Source organism: Phocoena phocoena, chromosome 12 (assembly GCF_963924675.1).
Source record: "Phocoena phocoena chromosome 12, mPhoPho1.1, whole genome shotgun sequence".
Lineage (NCBI taxonomy): Eukaryota > Metazoa > Chordata > Mammalia > Artiodactyla > Phocoenidae > Phocoena > Phocoena phocoena.
The window spans coordinates 81,874,891-81,893,250 of NC_089230.1; the positions used below are offsets into that span (position 1 = coordinate 81,874,891).

The following is an 18,360-nucleotide window of genomic DNA, read 5'->3' on the forward strand; positions in this document are numbered from 1 at the left end:
AGGCTTGGTTGAAGAGGGGAGTCTTGCATCTACACCTGGGTTCTTCAATTCACCTTCCAAAGTGTTGTTAAAGTGATCTATAATTCTGGAACTCAAAACTAATCATCTACTTCTCACGTTTAAAGCCTGTCCGTGGCTCATGGATGAATAAGGTAGAAGTTGAAATTCTACACCATGGCACACGAAGTCATTTATAACAATCTCTAAGGATTTCTCCCGTTTTGTTTTCAGCCCTCTCTCCCAACTCCTAATAGGAATCCTATTTTCCCTCCCCAAATGGGTATGGTTTCCCCAAACTCAAGAGGATATGTCAAGGCTCAGTGTTCTCTAATACTGTTCCCTCCTCACAGAACACGCTGCTCTTCACATGTACTTTCATACACCTGGATTAGCTCAAGTGCCACCTGTTTATGACCTATTTCCTAATCTCATTGCAGCCACCTCTTTTCCCTGTGTTCTCACTGTACGTTGTGCACACCTCTACGGCAGCAGTGACACTCGAAGGAACGCATTCACTTACAACTATATCACCCCTGCATGCTCTCAGTACTGGTTGGGTGAGTGGATATACGTTAATTGGATTTTTTGGTGTTTGTTTTGTTTTGTTTGTTTTTACAGCTACGTAAAAAATCTGTCAGTATCTTGTACCTAAAAGTATTTTAAAAATTTGTGGCAATGAATGAATTGCAAACAAAAGATCAGTAATCCCTTAATTTCTATATTAACTCAGCAAATATCTTAGGTTGTAATTACAAGTAGACTCTTAGATTATCCATTCGTAGAGGAGATATTTAAGAAGTTGGTGTCATTCAGATAAATAACAGACGCTCAAAATATTTGCATATTTCAGGTAATACATTCATTGGTAACATTTCAATGATTTCAGAAACTAAATACTGATGTCTTAATATGTATATAGGAATGCACTGGATTTAATCCTCTTTAGTAATCGGAATGATCACTAAGAGAAATGCATGAGATGTTTCTTAAGCCCTAAGACTTAAGGGCTGCCTTCAAATTACCCATCTCATTTTTTGAATGAGGCTATTCCCGTATAGGAGATTTCTTTACACGAATGTCTTTAAGCATCACAACTGTGTTTAAGCACATGTCAAATGATAGAGAAGGCGCCCCAGAACATCTTAGTGAAACAGAAGATACCGCACAGCACAACACCAAGCCTACCTTTCTGCATCAGAGGCAGTGCCTTTCCTAGTCTGTTTTTGGGTGCTAGATCTTTCAGACTTTCTGGAGTGCCTGTGGAATGAAATGTTAAAGAAATACAAAATATATGATGAATCAAGCTACGGTCATCTCATACAATGATAAAAGCAATAGACATGAAAAATGGCAACTATTTTACCTAAATGGTTTTGTCAGCCCGTACTTTTTAAAATAAAATGAAAATAAAAACCAGAACTGGTACTGTGTGGAAGACACAAGTTTCCCAACAGGAGACACAGAAGCTGACACCCCATCAGTGTAGATGCGTTAAGTCTACAGCCTTGATGTCATGGGGGTTCCTGCTGGCAACTGTGCCTTCCTGAGGAAGAAACAAACTCAACGGTGAAACGCAGTGATGATAAACGTGATGACAGTTGTGGTTTAGGTGCTGAAAGACCACACACGGGGGAAGTGCCCTCCACTCTGACAGGTTGAAACTTGGGGCTACAAAGATGTTCTCTTTTGTTTTTTTTCTCCCCCAAAATTATGAAGAAAAGAGAAGAAAAATGCTCTAGGGAAACGTGTTTGACATAAATAAAAGTATTTAAAAATCAGCTATTCAAATGACTTTAAAAATTGTCATAAAGATACTTTTGCAATCATGTAGCATTTAAAAAACCTAATCATACGTCACAAGTCAAAGAACTAATAAAGTTCCCGATTTACTCTATGTTCTAAAAGTAGGTATGTACGTCGAACATTTGAAACCCGAAATGCATTTTCCTATAGAAATAATGCTTATACATAGAGTTTGTTTCCCCAAGGCAGCTTACATATGCCTATTCAACCTAAAATGTGTCTGGACTACAATACATTTGAAGGAAAAACAAAATATTGTGGTCAAGAAACTCACTTCTTTAAAACAAAACAGAGAAACCATTAAAAACATTATAGTTTGTCTTGATAATTGATTGTCTACAATTTATCCTTACTTTTATTTCCTGCTATCCCTTCCTTCCAACAATGTTAAGGAGAAAACTGTCTTTTTTGGAGATATTGTTAACGTGTAACATCGTACTAGTTTCAGGTGTATGACATAATTATTCAATATTTGTGAATATGACAAAATGACCACTGCAATAAGCCTAGTCAACACCCACCATCACTAGCTAGAAATTTTCTTTTCTTGTGATGAGAAAATTCAAGATCTAGTCTCTTGTCTCTACTCCTTTTACTTATTAAGGCCAGATGCTCTGAAATCCAGCATAGGTCCAGGCACAGGGATGCACATCAAAGTGCCAGGTCCGCGTCATAGGGGGCGTGCGCTTCTGGGGATGCTCGCCCCGCCCCTCCTCTCTCCCTGCTGCCACTTGCTTGGCTCACATGAGTTTGCCCTCAAACTCAGAATCTGGGTTTAGAATTCGGGTTCCAGCTGTGTATCCTTGAGACTTTCATGACTCTGACATCTCGCTTCCGAGGTGGCAAAAGGGATGTGACAGAGGAGGGGCATCTCTCCTTACCATGTCCCTTGACTAGTTGGAAATCAGTCTATTCCCCAGGAATAGACTCTGGGCCAGGACTGAGGGAGGCACCGCCTTATTTATTGTCACGATGATCCTTCGGGAAGGGGTTCACCTCACAGATGAGGAGACAGGCTCGGGACAGGCCACATGGCCGGTGGCAGAGCCGCGGCTAGAAGCTAAGTCCGTCTCCTGAACTGCTTCTGTCACACACTGTCCAGCAAAGAGGGTGCAGGGGTTGACTCTGACGCCTGCCCGCTGGGTGCACCCTTGTTCACAGAGGGAAGAGACCACAACGCCAGGCACAGGCTGGGGCATGGAGGTGCTCCTCCGACACTAGGGGGTAGCTTTTAGCTACCTTGATGATCGTGTGGTCGGGAGAGGGGACCGCAGGATGCAGGGGAGCAGAGAGGTCCTGAGCACTTGCCTGCACTCAACGTGGAGCTCGTGGGGAAGAGAAGCTGCTCCTGAAGCAAAGGGAAGCGAGCAGGTGCAGAGCAGGTGCTCGCGGCGGGGTGATGGCAGAGGCAGAGGAAGAAAGTCTGCAGACCCCGGGGCCTGAGCTCGAAATTAAACGTCCTATATCATCTGGGGAAATATATGCTTGGCCCCAGGAGTGCCCAGGGACCGGGAGAGCCAGAGTCCCTTGTCCCCTCTCAGAAGACTGAGAGTCAAGTGAGAACCCAGAGTTTAAGGTCAACTCATGAAGCTCACGGTCACGAAGGGTTTTCACCCACTCACTCACTCGCTGACAAATAGCTGTTGCGTGTGTCTGTATGTCAGGCACTGCTCTAGCTGCTTGGAATATGTCTGTGAACAAAGCAGACAAAATTTCTGCCTTTAAGCAATTTGTGTTCTAGTGGTAGAAGACAAACCATAAGCAAAGACAGAAACAGAAACAAAAAAACCCTCAAACAAGTAAATTGTATAACATGTCAGAAGGGGATCAGTGCTAACAACAGCAACGATGAACAGTCAACCAGGGCAAGGGGGTTCAGAGATGTGGGGATGGATGGTGCCTGGGGACAGGTGTGGATTGCAGTTTGAAGGGAGATGCTCTGGAATGTTCGGACGACAGTAAGTGGACCAGGAGGGAAAGTGTTGAGAGAGAAGGGTTCGTGGGTGGAGGGCTGGCACGAGAAGCACCTGCAGGCCTTTGTACCAACTTTCTACCTTCCTGTAGCAGAAAGGTGACAAGAATCTTTTAGAACTTCTCTGCTTTTCTCCTATCCCTAGTAATTTCTATGAGTCTGCTTGACCCAAGCGAGATCTTATTTCTTCTATAAAACTTTCATCTCTTGCGCTTCTCATCCCTAAACTTAATGGGTTTAGATGCAAGGCTGAGCATCACAGTACCTGGTGATGGTGATAATGACAACCATGACGATACTAACAGTGTCTAATATTTACTAAGAACTTGCTGCATTATCTCATCTAAGCTCACCAATCCAACAAGGAGGTACTAAGCTTTCAGCCTTTATGAGAATAAAGAGATTGAGGCTTAGAGGGGTTAAGTCATTTGCTCTCACTCACGTGGTTCTTACATGTCAAACTAAGAGTCTATGATCTCAACGGCCATGAACGCGTTGCATCTGTGGCATAAATGACACTGGATCATAGTAGCTAAAAGCACGGACTCGAGAGCCAAACTGGGTTTGATCTCTACTCTGTTTCTGACCAGCTGGATGATTTTAGTCAAGTTACTTAGCCTCTCTGGGCCTCAGTTTTTTTCCACCTGCAAAATGGCAATAATAACACCATCACCTTATAGATTTGCTAACTCTAAATATTTCAGTATTACTCAGTATTGGTATGGTAGTATTTGTAGTTTTTTGCAGTATTACATAGAACAAGGATCTGTAGCGCTTTTAGCATTACTTAAAATAGGAAGAGATCAATGCTATAAAAGTATTATTTAAAATGATAATAATATATACTTGTTTCTTGAAGATAAAGACTCTTATTCACGTGTAAGAGTATCAAACTCAACGTCCCATAACTGGATGACAAATATTCACGCAGAGGTTCATGCATCTAACTTTTGTCCTTGTTTTAGTGTTTAACTCATGGATGCCCTTTTTTTTCCTCTTCAAATGCCACAGAAACGTACTTTACTGAAGATTCTTCTAAAGTTTTCTACAGAGGGCATGTCTTTATAATTCTTCTAACCACTTAAAAGAATCCTCAAGTTAAAACGACATTCACTGGACTGTAATAATTCAGTGTAAAGCAAGAATAGAGAAGAAAACAGAAAATCCTACTGTCTTTTCTACCCCAAATCCTAAGTTATAGCTATGAATATATTGTACGTTTAAACACAGCTCTTTCTTGGAATAGGGTCTCACGATACGTAAACAGGAGAGGTTAAAACCATCAATTTATATTCTTGTACTATTTCCCTGAAACTATTGATCATGTGATCATAAAATGGATCACAGTGAAAGGAACTACCTTCTCCCCTACACTATTCTTTCCTAAGTTCCTCATGGGCAGGAATTGTGTTTGGGTTATTACTGTAACATCAACGCCCAGGACATAGTAGCTTCTCAATAAATATATGTTGGCTAGGTGGTTAAAAAAGTAATATTTTGAGTATTCTACTGGAATTTGAGAATCTAAAAGGTTACGCCAAGTAAAAACCTAATCAGGGTTATACAGTTCAGCTTACATCAAATCAAATAAATTTAGACATAAAACTTGGCATTGTTTCCTGGTCTTTGGTAAAACCTAAGACACCATACATAAGAAACGCCCTCTGGTTACCGCCTTATGCATAATGAGGTGTCAGTCATCATTACTGGCCCAAAACATGTTCATCGTGATGCAACCAGGCAGCATGGACTCAGTTTTAGCGTCTTGAGGGCCATCAGAATTCAGCTAGTCCATCTACAACCACCTAAATCTACAGATGACGAAAATAAGTTCCAGGAAGGTTAAGTGACTTGTCCAAGGGAATATGGGTCTGAGTCAGTTGGTAAGGCACCGTCGTGGCCCATGGCCCTAGGTTCCCGCCCCCTCTGCCATCGAGTGACTTTGAATGACGATGTTTGCTGGAGGGATCCTTAGACAAAAGCAAACAAAACAGTGACAGTGTCTCCATCATGTCTTAGTTATTTGGGGTTCTAACGTGTTCTGTTGAATCAAAATTTTTTATCATTATTTTATTACATGTAAAGAATGTTTCTTTGGCGTAGATGTGCAAGAATCAGAGATCCTGTATTTTTTTTTTTTTTTTTTTTTACTTCGCAACTTAGGGTTGTATGATTTTGGCCTGATGCCTCCCAGTTCACAGGGCACAAATTAAGGTCCTTAAAAGCTATAAAGGTATATTCAAATGTAAGGTGTAACAATAATTATTGCATTATTAACTGGAAGCAAGGGTAATAATCAAAAAGTGAGGGCATTCCTAATTAAGTCTAATTTTCTGGAAGTTCCATTTTTAATTATTCTTCTCTATTAGATTAAGGGTGAAGATTCATAAAATGTACTAATGAAGAGAAAGGCAATTGTGAAAATCTGTTTCTGGGCCACTTTCCTTTCCTCATCTATAACTAAATTCAGTTAGATAAACTCCCTGAAGACACTGATAAATAAAACTTTTCTGAAGATACTACAACTCGGGCTTCCCTGGTGGCGTAGTGGTTGGGAGTCTGCCTGCCGATGCAGGAGACGCGGGTTCGAGACCCGGTCCGGGAGGATCCCATATGCCGCGGAGCGGCTGGGCCCGTGAGCCATGGCTGCTGGGCCTGCGCGTCCGGAGCCTGTGCTCCGCAGCGGGAGAGGCCACAACAGTGAGAGGCCCGCGTACAGCAAAAAAAAAAAAAAGATACTACAACTCTATTAAAGTGGAAAATTAACAGGCTAATAAGATGAAAATATAGTCTGCTTTGGGGAAAATGTAATAAATTCTACCACATAATGTTTTAATTATAATTAACACTGATATCATAAGAATATTTCTGTCTATATTTTGGTTGCCTATCCAGATGGCTTCATGTGAAATGCAAATCTCCATCATCTTGTTTCCTCATAATTTTGGGAAGGAAAAAATTAAATTTAAACAGAATCTACCTAAACAAGAAATGTTCACATACGGTGAAGATGGATGCATACCATTAAGATATATTCACCCTTTTGTTTATTATTGATATTTATGTATATGACTATAGCCATTAAACAGACTCACTAAGTATTTCAGTACATGGGTACATTTCATTCATTTAAAAAAAGGACATCTTTGAAAAGCACAGATGATAAAGGATGTTATAAAGCAAACAAAAATGGTTAGTGATGCTCTGAATTTATAGGTGGTTCTACATTAACTCTGCATCTACATGGCAAGTATCATGAATTCTGGAAGTGAAAAAGTGGGTCATTTCTTTATCTCATAAATATTTTCAATGGAGAAAGAAGATTCATCCACTTTGAATACAAAGAAACCACTTGACATTTAAGGATAAAGATTCCTATAGGCAAGTAGCTGCTTCCAAGTTGCAAAAGAAATCAGAACTAGATTAGCAGAATAATGCAGGAATTAACTTTAAACACAGTGGGATACTTTAATTTAAACTCCTGGAAAATAATGTGATTTTATCAAATATTTTCCATTTTATTTAAGCCACATCAATAAATTGCCTCCTTAAAACTATCATGTACAATGATGCAAAAACAGTCTCAATCTAAACAATGGAGTCAGTAACTTCAAGCCAATGAAGTATCAACATACATCTCAAAACGTACCAAGTAAGAACTATCACCTCACATTTATTAGAACGGTCACTATCAAAACATTGTTTTTAATTTAAAAAGAATATGTTGTGTTTTCTTGAAAAAATATTTACCAAAAAGTTGAATTAGATGGTGATAATACTATTAATAATAACAGTAATTTATACTTGCCTTTCACTTAAGGATGATGCATTCAACTGTGAGCACTAAACTCAAAACCTCAATGCTTCAGGGATCTATTAAAGTACATTTTTTCTAACTTGCCACTCACAAATTTTGGTTAATTTGAAGCCACAAGTAGCTCTCAATTTTACTAAGATTCATAACAGAGTTATGTGCACACAGGTTCATAAAAGTTACTATTTATATATTAAAAGAATGCCATTTACAAAGAAATACTTTGTTATTGGAGTGGTGATTCTTAAAATTTTCAATATTTTTAAAATTTTGCAAGAAAATTTTCACTAGAATTTTAAAGTCACAAACATTCCCTGGGGTTCCAAACTTACGTATTTTTTCCTCATCCTTGTTTTACAAAATGCTACAACTTCTAGGAAAATTCCTCCATCTAGAGAAACATGCTTCCATGTTAATTCCAAATAAAGCTATTGTACCACTTGAGATGACATCAAGATTTCTTACTGTTGAAGTTAAATTATGGAGAAATGCTACATTAAAAATTGTGTGTGTATGTGAACACACACACTGTGTGAAATAAGACGACAACTCAATGCTTTCCAACTTACTAGAGAGCTCTCTTAAGCAAATATTACTTACTGTATTACTATGTTAGTTTCAAAATAATCAAATATGCCTTGATACCGGACATCCAAAGGCGATTATATAAATTGTCACTGATTTTAGAATATATTTTTTTTAGCAACCAGTGACCTAGGGCAAAAGTCACCTGATGGCAAAATTTTTATGAACATTCACTGTCTCCAAATCTGATGCCATGTTCACCTCATTTGTGAATTGGCGGAAACTTCTGAATGAGTAAATAAAGCTAATAGGAGGTGAAATGCAAGTGTTGTGTTCCTGAGCGGTTGCCATGGTTACCTATGAATTTCGCGTCAGCTGACGCAGTAATTTCTCTCTCATTTTTATAAGCACTTATATATTTTAATAATAAAAACTTATTGTAAATAACATTCTGTTCCCAGCAGTAATATATCATAGTATCAAGCCATTTAAAATGTATTTCCTTTTGTTGAACACAGAATTTACTTATACATAAATCATAATGAAAAGTAAAATGTATGTTCAGAATTATGTATTAGGAAGAGTTTCCTTTAATAATCTTATCTAAAAGGACTATTTCTGCTTCTAAAATCTACCTTTAAAATTATATATAAAATCTATGAAATCAAATATCATAATTCACATGTTATTAAAAGACAACTAATCTTCAACTAATCTTCATCTCATGTATGTAAGAACTAAAACTACTATTTGGATTTCCATGTTGCTTATCCTAAACCCAGATAAACTTACATTTATATTCACTACAGAGACCATCACACTTAACCGTCTTATACTCTAGCAATCATTACCTAAGATGAAATCCGGGATAGTCTTTTATGAGAGGAAATTCTAAGTTCCTTCATGGCCATGACACTGCTTTTCTTAAACACTGTTATGACTCTAGCCATTAGACTAGTACACACAGTAAATGCACAAAAAAGTTTTGCTGAATGAATGAGTAGCAATGTGGGTGCACATTTAAAATTTTTATACTATTATTTTATATTCTTATTTGAAAAAACTTTAAGTTTGTAATAATTTTTACATTGGAGATTTTACTAAGTTTTCTAGTCTCATAAATTCTATCCTAGAAATCAGTTAGCAGTAGAAGGAACTAGATTTAAATTCCAAATACGTTAAGTCATATTAAGAGGTAAAGGTGTTAAAGATGAAAGCATAATAAATATTCAAAAAGCCTCCATAAAATACCACCTCGGGGTCCAACATTTGTAAGATGACTTATTAATCTTTCCTGAGTGACGGCGTTTAGTTTTTCTTTCAAATTGAAATATACTAAATAAGATGTCACCCATGTGATGACTGAATTTCTGCTTCATCAGAAGAGAAGCAGTCCAGTCAAAACACCCATGACCTTTCGTAGCCAGTTGGGAAACGACATGGCCTACGTATAAGAGCCATCACAAAAGAGGAGAATTGGGTGAACAACGCCCAAGGAGGAAAACAAAGCAATGTAAATACATATCGTGGCACTTGTGACATCACAGCATGAAGTAGATTCGAAGCACTGATGTTATTTTTAAAAACCTACCTTGTTGACTGACCCTAGCCCTGGACAATACTTGGCTTAAAAACACAATATTCGTAAAATAGATAAGAACGAGGTATTCTGTCTTAAATCAGGGAATAGGCCCCAAAGCCTAAACTTCATTATTAACAAAACAAGACGATGAAGGTCAGATCATCAACCAGTATAACAAAAGAACAGGCTCTGTGACAGATTTTAATACATTGTAAAGCACCTGAGAATTTTAATTTAGTCAAGTGTAGACAAAATCAATAGTTAAATATGTTTCTAGAAAATCGAAACCCTAAGACAAATGCTCATTAAGAGAGAACTCTCCCGCTGGACCCGACTTTACTGTGTTTAAACCATGCCCTGTGCGTGCTAGCTTCACTTCAGGAAACATTGTAAGGTGCTTTATCAGAGGTGGATGCATTTAGTTTTGGAATCGCCACCTCTTATGCTCTGGCCCCTAAAAGGGAGGCATCACAACCACATGGCTCTTGGCTACCCTCCACTTGGTGGCCCGCCGGCCTCTGGAAGCCACTTGTCTGTGGGGAGGAAGTGACTAGTACCTGTCATTCTCCGGAGACGCATGCTGGATTTGAATCCTGGGGCTAGGAGGCCGTCTCCTATCTAGAGAGGGGGACCATCTACCCCTGTTTGCCCAATGAACAAGACAGGAAAAAAACAAGACATTTAGTAACTCCTAAAATAAAAGAATATATGGAACAAGAGGACTGGAAAATCACCCCAAAAAGTCAAAGTGTAGATTCTTTGCTCCATAATTTACTACTCTTCACTTTTGCAGGCCTTAGAAAGATAAATGACAATATTGTAGGAAAATAAAACTTGTAGCCTTACATGTGAATAGAGAAACAACTTATTTGGGAAGATGTTTGAAATCTCCTGTGTAATTTTGTTCTCTTAAATGTGGTGTGTGTCTGCAAAACTATACATACACATAAATACACATATATAACTTTACAAAGATGCATCCTTAAGAATCAGGCAGATGTCTGAATAAAATAGATTTAAGAAGCCACCAATGCTTATTTGACACTAGGCCTTGAAATTACCGGATAAAGTGGCAAATGAGGTGTGTGGATTTAATACAAAGCAGAAGCATAGTTTAAGTGGAAGAAATAAAACTACTCTCTAGTGTGGAAACAATAACATGGAGAAATAATTCATGGAAACGCTACCAGTGAAGTCTTAACAAGTTTTCTGGGGGAAAACTGCAGGGTTAGTAACCGAAATGAAAAAATTGTGAGCAAAAACCATTGATGGATAAAAGTGGGAAATACAGATAAGTGCCATTGTAAAATAGCATTACCTTCAAAAAATCTTGTTAATCTTTACTTGCAAAGGTCTCTCTCCACGGGGTAAACAGTTGTTTTCTTATTTCAGCATTTACAAGAATTTTTATGATTAACAGTTAAATAAAAGTTTGAAACTTGGTTCATTCTTTTGTTAAACTGTCTTGAGATTCTGTCTCTGCATAACCACAAATTACAGACATCCGGGCAAATACTGAAAAGAGGCAGTAAGGGACTGGATGGCCCAGATTTGGAAATTTTAATATATTCGATATGAACATTTTAAGCAGGATAATTTCTCTGCGTATTGGCTTCCTCATATGCAACAAGGGATCACTGAATGGGGTTTAAGACTCGTCTAACTATACGATTTTATAATAATCCAAAGAAGACCAGTCGTAACAGTTTTTAAGAGCCATCTCTTTTTGCCGTTAACTTGGCTTCGTGGATTTATTAGACAATGTGGACAAAAGCAGCAGAGGGCTATCAACATGTGACCAGGACACCTTTAGTCAGCAGGTGCTCTTCTCTGAAAGCCCCTGGGAAGACTCTTTGTCATCACTCAGCCTTGGATGGATTGAAGGAGGGCTCTGAGGAAGCCGTGAAGCAAACAAAGATACTTGAAAGCAGAATTTGGGCAGAAGAGAAAACTGTGTGGCATGTCCTCTGGAATGTGTTATGTGTTTGTGAAATTAAAAACAAATTTGCATTCATTTCGAATTATTGAATTATTTTAAGTGAGTATATAGTTGGTCAATCCAATCGGAATGCTTGAAAATGTAGCTTTGCACCTTACTGGCTTTTGTTCTGCAGACACAATAAAGAAAAACATTTCTAAAATAGTTGAAAACAATTATAGCTAGTGTTTTTCACATGCAATTGTACTCAGTCATGAGAAAACTTAAGGTGTTCTTTAAAAATACAGAGTCGTTATGTTTTTCTTTAAACATTTCTGAAGGAATAAGTAATATTCACTTGACAAAATTATGAATAACCTTGCTTCCTGAGGCAAAATTCCAGTCCTTGTGTTTATTTAAACATGAAAAGTAAAGAAAAATGCTATAATTATGAAACATGCAGTGAAAGCCATGAAAGAGAGGGTGTACGTTTAGAAACAAGGCATTGTGAATGCAAGCTATTAAAAGGTAAACTTTTAGAAATATTTAGCATCATCCATGTATGCCTGTGCACTCAAAGTCCTTCTGAATATGCTGATATGCAGTCCCAATAACATAAATGTTTGCTTCACCCTCATATCTTGGATATGATGAGAGTAGGATCAAATTATACCCAATTTTTGTCCAAAGAACAGACATCACATAAGTTTTAATATCATGCATTTGTGAGCTTGAAATATACTAACGTTTTATACGTTTTTAAAATGTGTCCAACTTCTTTCTCTGTTTCTCCTATCACACAGAAGGACCAAAATTAGAATCTTTATTCCCTTATTATTGAGCAAAACACACACCTTCCACGTCCGTTTTCATGCTAGAAGCGAACATGGCAGGCTACACTGGAGTCATTAATCACGAAACTGAACTAAAACAGCCCCTTCTTGATTTTTCTTCCCAACTGTCTTGCCTGCGGGTTACGTTAGTTGCATTATAAGTGCTTTAATCTCAGGTATTCTAAACTCATTAATTCAGAAACATCTATTTGTTGGGAGCCCACCCTTTTCTCTGTGCTCAGAACAGGAGGGGAAGGGTCATTCTGGTGGCTGTGGAACTGAAGGAACAGGCTGGGGCATCCCCACATGAGGGGCTACAGTGTCTTGTTTTGCTTTGTTTGGGCAGTTACATCAACTACACCCAGCACAGAATAAGTAATGAATAAATATTTGCAAATATTTAAGTAGATGATAAGATTTGAGGTTTGGGGGTAATACCGGTAAGAAGTAATAAGAAACTTAACTAGGAAATCAACAGCGGTGGGCTTCCCTGGTGGCGCAGTGGTTGAGAGTCCGCCTGCCGATGCAGGGGACACGGGTTCGTGCCCCGGTCCGGGAAGATCCCACATGCCGCGGAGCGGCTGGGCCCGTGAGCCATGGCCGCTGAGCCTGCGCGTCCGGAGCCTGTGCTCCGCGACGGGAGAGGCCACAACAGTGAGAGGCCCGCGAACCGCAAAAAAAAAAAAAAGAAATCAACAGCGGTAAGGGGACCCACCGAGGAGATATAAGGACATAGAACTGACAGTCCTCAGCAAGCAATGAAATGGTTCTTACATTGGGGCTCTTCCCCCCAGCAAGGATATACCTTACAACAAAAGTGCGTGTGTTTAAATGTGTCATTCGTATGTATGCCTGCGTATTTACACATCTTTCAGTGGTGCACATGTCCTGGCAGAGCATGACTAAACAGCTTAACTATCTAAAAGAGAGATTACATGGAAATGTAAACCATTCATTCCCTAAACAGCACACACAAAAAATATCTGTGAAGTTCTGTCATATTAGACACCAAACCTGAACAGACTAGAGATCTGATTACACAGTACATATTTTTATTGTCTATTCCCATTATTCATTTAGTCCTTTGAAACATTTTCCCCAATCCTATTTTAAGTGAAAATTAATATAGGTGCTTATACTTTGGAATAAAGTTTACTTATTTCAATTCAAGTTACAGTTAAGTTTTAGGTAGGAACTTCCTTTCTCTTAGGCCTCGTGTTTCCATGTGGAGGGAAATTCCTTCAAGTCCTACTTCGGGCCTCTCTCCACCCCAAGGAGAGAGGAGGGGGACTTTGTGTTAAAGAATCAGGCACTGATGAATTAGCCCTTTCTGGATTCCTCCTTCCTAATCAGTCTGCCTGCAAACAGCAAACCCCACAGCAAATCAACCTGCACAGTGGCCCTCACAAGGCAGAAGCCTCTCGTGGTTCAGAAAGTGTGGCAGCCTCTTGGTGAGTCACCAGCAAGCTTACAACCTGAAGTCTAGCTTCTGAACTTGTTCACTGTATTTACGGTGATAATTAGGTCCTCCACCTTGCAGTTCTTGGGTCTAGCTCACAACTGGACACAGATTCGGGAGCAGAAAATATGGGGTGTTTTTGAAGTTCCCCCGAAGCCCCAGATGGAACGTGTACTAAGTAAAAAATAATAATGCTATCGCAAGAGATGGCAAGGCCAAATATGATCCCTGACATCCAGGAGTACAACCCAGTGGAAGAAACAAGCGTAACTAAGTGAAATAGAACGCATGTGATGTTACATGGGCCCAGAAAAGAGAGTTAATAATTCTGCCTGGCAAGGAAAGGCGAGCATGTGCGGGAGAGGTTAAGAGAAGTTTTATAGACGAAATGGTTATTTGACCTCTTGTTTTGAAGAATGAGGAGAATTTTTAGGCAGACAACAAAGGAAAAAGGGTATTTCAATTTTAATGGGAAAAAGACTTGAGACAAAAAGGAACAGAACGATTAATAGAGCTTATGAGAAATGAACGGGGCAAGAATGGCATCGGAAGTGGGGATGGGCTGTAGTATAATGAAGCGGGGGGGCGGTATCTGTCTTGGAGATTCTTGAAGGAGAACCGGTAGGACTTCTTGTCTCATCAAATGAGACGAAGGAGCAGAAGTATTTCCAGATTATGTGGATGATTATATGTCAAAGCTGCCAAAGTACAGGGACATTTCGGAAGAGAAAGCATTTTGCTGGCAGAGGATGTGAGGGAGACAGTGCATTTGATTTCGACTTTTGATGCACACAGGGTCTACCAACCACCGAGAAATTTAGGCCTGGTTTGCAGGGGAGGGTCTGGCACGACCAGTTACAGTGGAGTGTTGTCTCCATATGTATTAGTGTGGAAACTTTTTTTTAAGCTTATTTATTTATTTTTGGCTGTGTTAGGTCTTCGTGGCTGTGCACGGGCTTTCTCTAGTTGTGTCGAGCGGGGGCTACTCTTTGTTGCGGTGCGCGGGCTTCTCATTGCGGTGGCTTGTCTTGTTGCGGAGCACGGGCTCTAGGCACGCGGGCTCATTAGTTGTGGTCCGAGGGCTCAGTAGTTGTGGCTCACGGGCTTAGTTGCTCCGCGGCATGTGGGATCTTCCCGGACCAGGGCTCGAACCCGTGTCCCCTGCATTGGCAGGCGGATTCTTAACCACTGCGCGACCAGGGATGTCCCAGTGTGGAAACTTCTGACTGACAGACATATAATTTCAGGGATGGGATGGGTGGGGCAAAAGAGGAAAGCTGAGGGGGAGACAGAGACAGGGAGGTTGACTGCCTTAGCACAGAGGTGTTAGGGAATTTGTGAAGGATACTGAAGAAAGGAGAGGTTAGATTTCTGGAAGAGGTCAAGGAAGAAGATAAAACATCCGAGGAAAGGAATCAAACACTCTAGAAATCAGTGTTTCTGAACACGTAAGCAACATTCTGCTGTAAAACCCGGGAAAGGAAAGGTTAACAGCAGGCCTGGAACTCACTCCTTCCTGATCAGGGAACAAGGGGGAACCGATGACCTCAAGCTGACCTTGACACAGATGAAGGAAGGTACAGTGACCTTGACCAGACCTCCTTGTAAGCATGCAGTGGTATTTGCTAGAGAAAAGATAAAAGAGAGTCCTTATCTATTCAACGTCTTCAGCAGGGTACAACTAGTCTTTCTACATCTTTCACTGTAAATGAACCCCAAATTTCCTGACTCATGGGTCATGACTGGATGGGGCAACGGGGTAACCCCTACGTATCTTTGCTAGTTGTGTAATCAACAGAATATGTTATATAATGGAGATGCTCAAACACAGAAATTACTTCCTCTGCAAACAGTGTTTCCACGTGCCTGTCTCAAATTTCATCTGTTAACCTGGGCCAAACCATCCTCATAAGGGAGAAAAGGTTGGCCTGATGGTTTTGGGGTCCTTCGGCAAGAGAACATGCTAACTGTGCCTGGCGCTCCTTTATCTTGGAATAATCAGTGAAGTGTGGTGTGGGATACTGAGTCTGCTTTAACAATTTCATCCTTTGTACTAACACAGAACTTCCTTTGCTTTCAGAGTTAGTGAAGATACTCCAGAGAAGGGCATTAAGTAGGTATAACAGCATACACATGTCCATCAAGATGGTTTAGAATCAGCAAATTGTTTGACCTCGATAGGTTACAAGGCTGTGGAAATATTGATATGTCACCATCTCAAGAATATGAAGTTATGTCTTTAACAACTTTTCTATAATATCTTATCTACTATGTATATGTCAGGCATTGATCAGCTCTCTGGTCAGTCACCAGAACTAAGTAACCTGGAAAACCCTCAAAGCTTCCCCAGTTCCTACTCTCCTCATGTCCTGTCTGGGGACTTACAGGTGCATCTTCCAAAGAGCACAAAGCCCCCACTGCAGGTCCTACTCTGTCCTGTCTCGAAGCTGCTCAGAGGTCTGTGCGCAGAAGGACGGCATCCTCCACACCAAGACACACCTACAGCATCTGTAAATTTCCTCATGAGAACTCATCTCACTGTATTTTCTTCTTGACAACAAATTGACCCCAATAAGTTAAAGAACATTAGTAACACCAATTCCAGTCCCCTTTCATTTTTTTTCAAGGGGAAATTTATTTTTTATTCAATAGATAGAGTGAATGTAGGTTTCAATCATATTTTCTCTTCTTCTATCAAAAGCACGTATCATAAGTGAGTGCACTCAGACCTCACTATGACCTGTAAAAGAATCGTGGCCAGATTATTTGTCTACAGGTTGGCCTGTTCTAAGGGTATTATCAGAGATGAAATTCACCAATACATGGATCCGTGCATTCTCTGGTTTCAGAGCAACAAGAGAACACGTGCTCGACAGGCTTCAGCGACAGAATAAAACTGTACTGCCCAATGCAGTAGCCACAAGTGGTCAAGGAGCACTGTGAAAAAAGAATGCAGGGCTTCCCTGGTGGCGCAGCGGTTGGGAGTCCGCCTGCCGATGCAGGGGACGCAGGTTCGTGCCCCGGTCTGGGAAGATCCCACGTGCCGCGGAGCAGCTGGGCCCGTGAGCCATGGCCGCTGAGCCTGCGCATCCGGAGCCTGTGCTCCGCAATGGGAGAGGCCACAACAGTGAGAGGCCCGTGTACAGCAAAAAAAAATAAATAAAAAGGAATGCAAAATATCTCACTAACAGTTTTTAACTGATTATATGTTAAAATGATAATATTTCAGATATATACTAAAGTATTAAAGTTAATTTCATATTTTAATATGGCAAACAGAAAATTTAAAATTATGCATGTGGCTCAAACTGTATTTCTGTTAGACAGAACCAGTAGAGATGACATTTAAGATGTTAGGGTATCGTTGTAGTCAGAAGATTCCGCTGACTTCATTCTATCCTTGTTTTAACACTAACCAGAAACATATAAGGAAATAATAATAAGTAAAAAAAATAAAAATGTTTTTTCTTGCTACTCTTGTATATATTTTTGGGGGGTAATATACAACAAATGAGAATTGTGAATTCTCATTTGAAACAATTTCAATTGTGAATTTAGAAGAGCCCATTTAACTAAAGAAGAGCCCATTTCAACTAAAATTTCTTCTACAAATGTAAAGAAATACAAAAAGTTAGATCCCATTGTTTTCTATTACAAATTTTGCAAATACAAAAGAATACAAAATTAAAAAGTAGATTTTTTTAGTAGGATCTTATGAAGACACTAAAAAATGAACATGTCTACCTGTACCAATCATTAAATTCCAGAAATAAACATCTCATAAATAAGTGAGTAGAATCAGACTAGAAAGATTGCTAAAGGAAAGATTTAAGCAGCCTCTGAAGAGGAGGAAAAGTGGGTTACATTAACACAACTAAACATTTTTCTTCAGGATTTGTGAAGAGGTAGTATGCAAATTTCCAGTGAATGACTTCTAATTGAAAAGAGATAACAATTATAACCAAGACTATCAATTATAACCAAGTTTACTGGAATAGAAAGTTCCACCACAATGGAAAAATTAGCTGGCTCACGATTAGGAGACAGCGTAGTACATGATCATTTAATTAAAGTCAGAATTATTTATTAATCAATCTATTTAAAGTATTAAGCAAAATTACGTATGTGTGTATATAATGTGCCTTTATTTTTGTAAGGCATCAGGAAATCTATGATAAACATACTATTTTTTGTTGAACTATAACTTAAGTTATAGTTAAACGATCTATATCAAAGAGCAAGTTGATTAAAAAAAGACTGAAAGTAGATGCACAAGGGAAGTATTCCATCTAAATAAGATTCTTGTTTTGCGCTTATGGAAGACTGTAGTTGAACCTATAAATACTATTTATCAGTGGAAGTACTAGGAAAGTGATCTTCCCCTTCAGATAACTCACTGGCCCTCGCAACCATATCAGCGTACCGAAGGCTCCCTGAGTAGGTGTAAAGAAAAC

The 18,360-nt window shown here is 39.4% G+C and overlaps 1 protein-coding gene across 50 annotated transcripts in view; it reads right to left on the reverse strand.

The window, feature by feature from the left end:
* Positions 1 to 18,360, reverse strand: part of RIMS1 (regulating synaptic membrane exocytosis 1) — a 480,052-nt gene that overhangs the window by 120,885 nt on the left and 340,807 nt on the right. For 23 of the 50 annotated variants that reach the window (XM_065888932.1, XM_065888912.1, XM_065888928.1 and 20 more), the window contains one exon: positions 1,186 to 1,257. The exons of 21 other annotated variants lie outside the window; for them this stretch is intronic. In XM_065888932.1, coding sequence (XP_065745004.1) covers positions 1,186 to 1,257 — 72 coding nt within the window. Of the gene's footprint in view, positions 1 to 1,185; positions 1,258 to 10,253; positions 10,338 to 18,360 lie in introns of all 50 variants that reach the window. 6 more of the 50 variants (XM_065888884.1, XM_065888919.1, XM_065888892.1 and 3 more) reach the window with 2 other exon arrangements.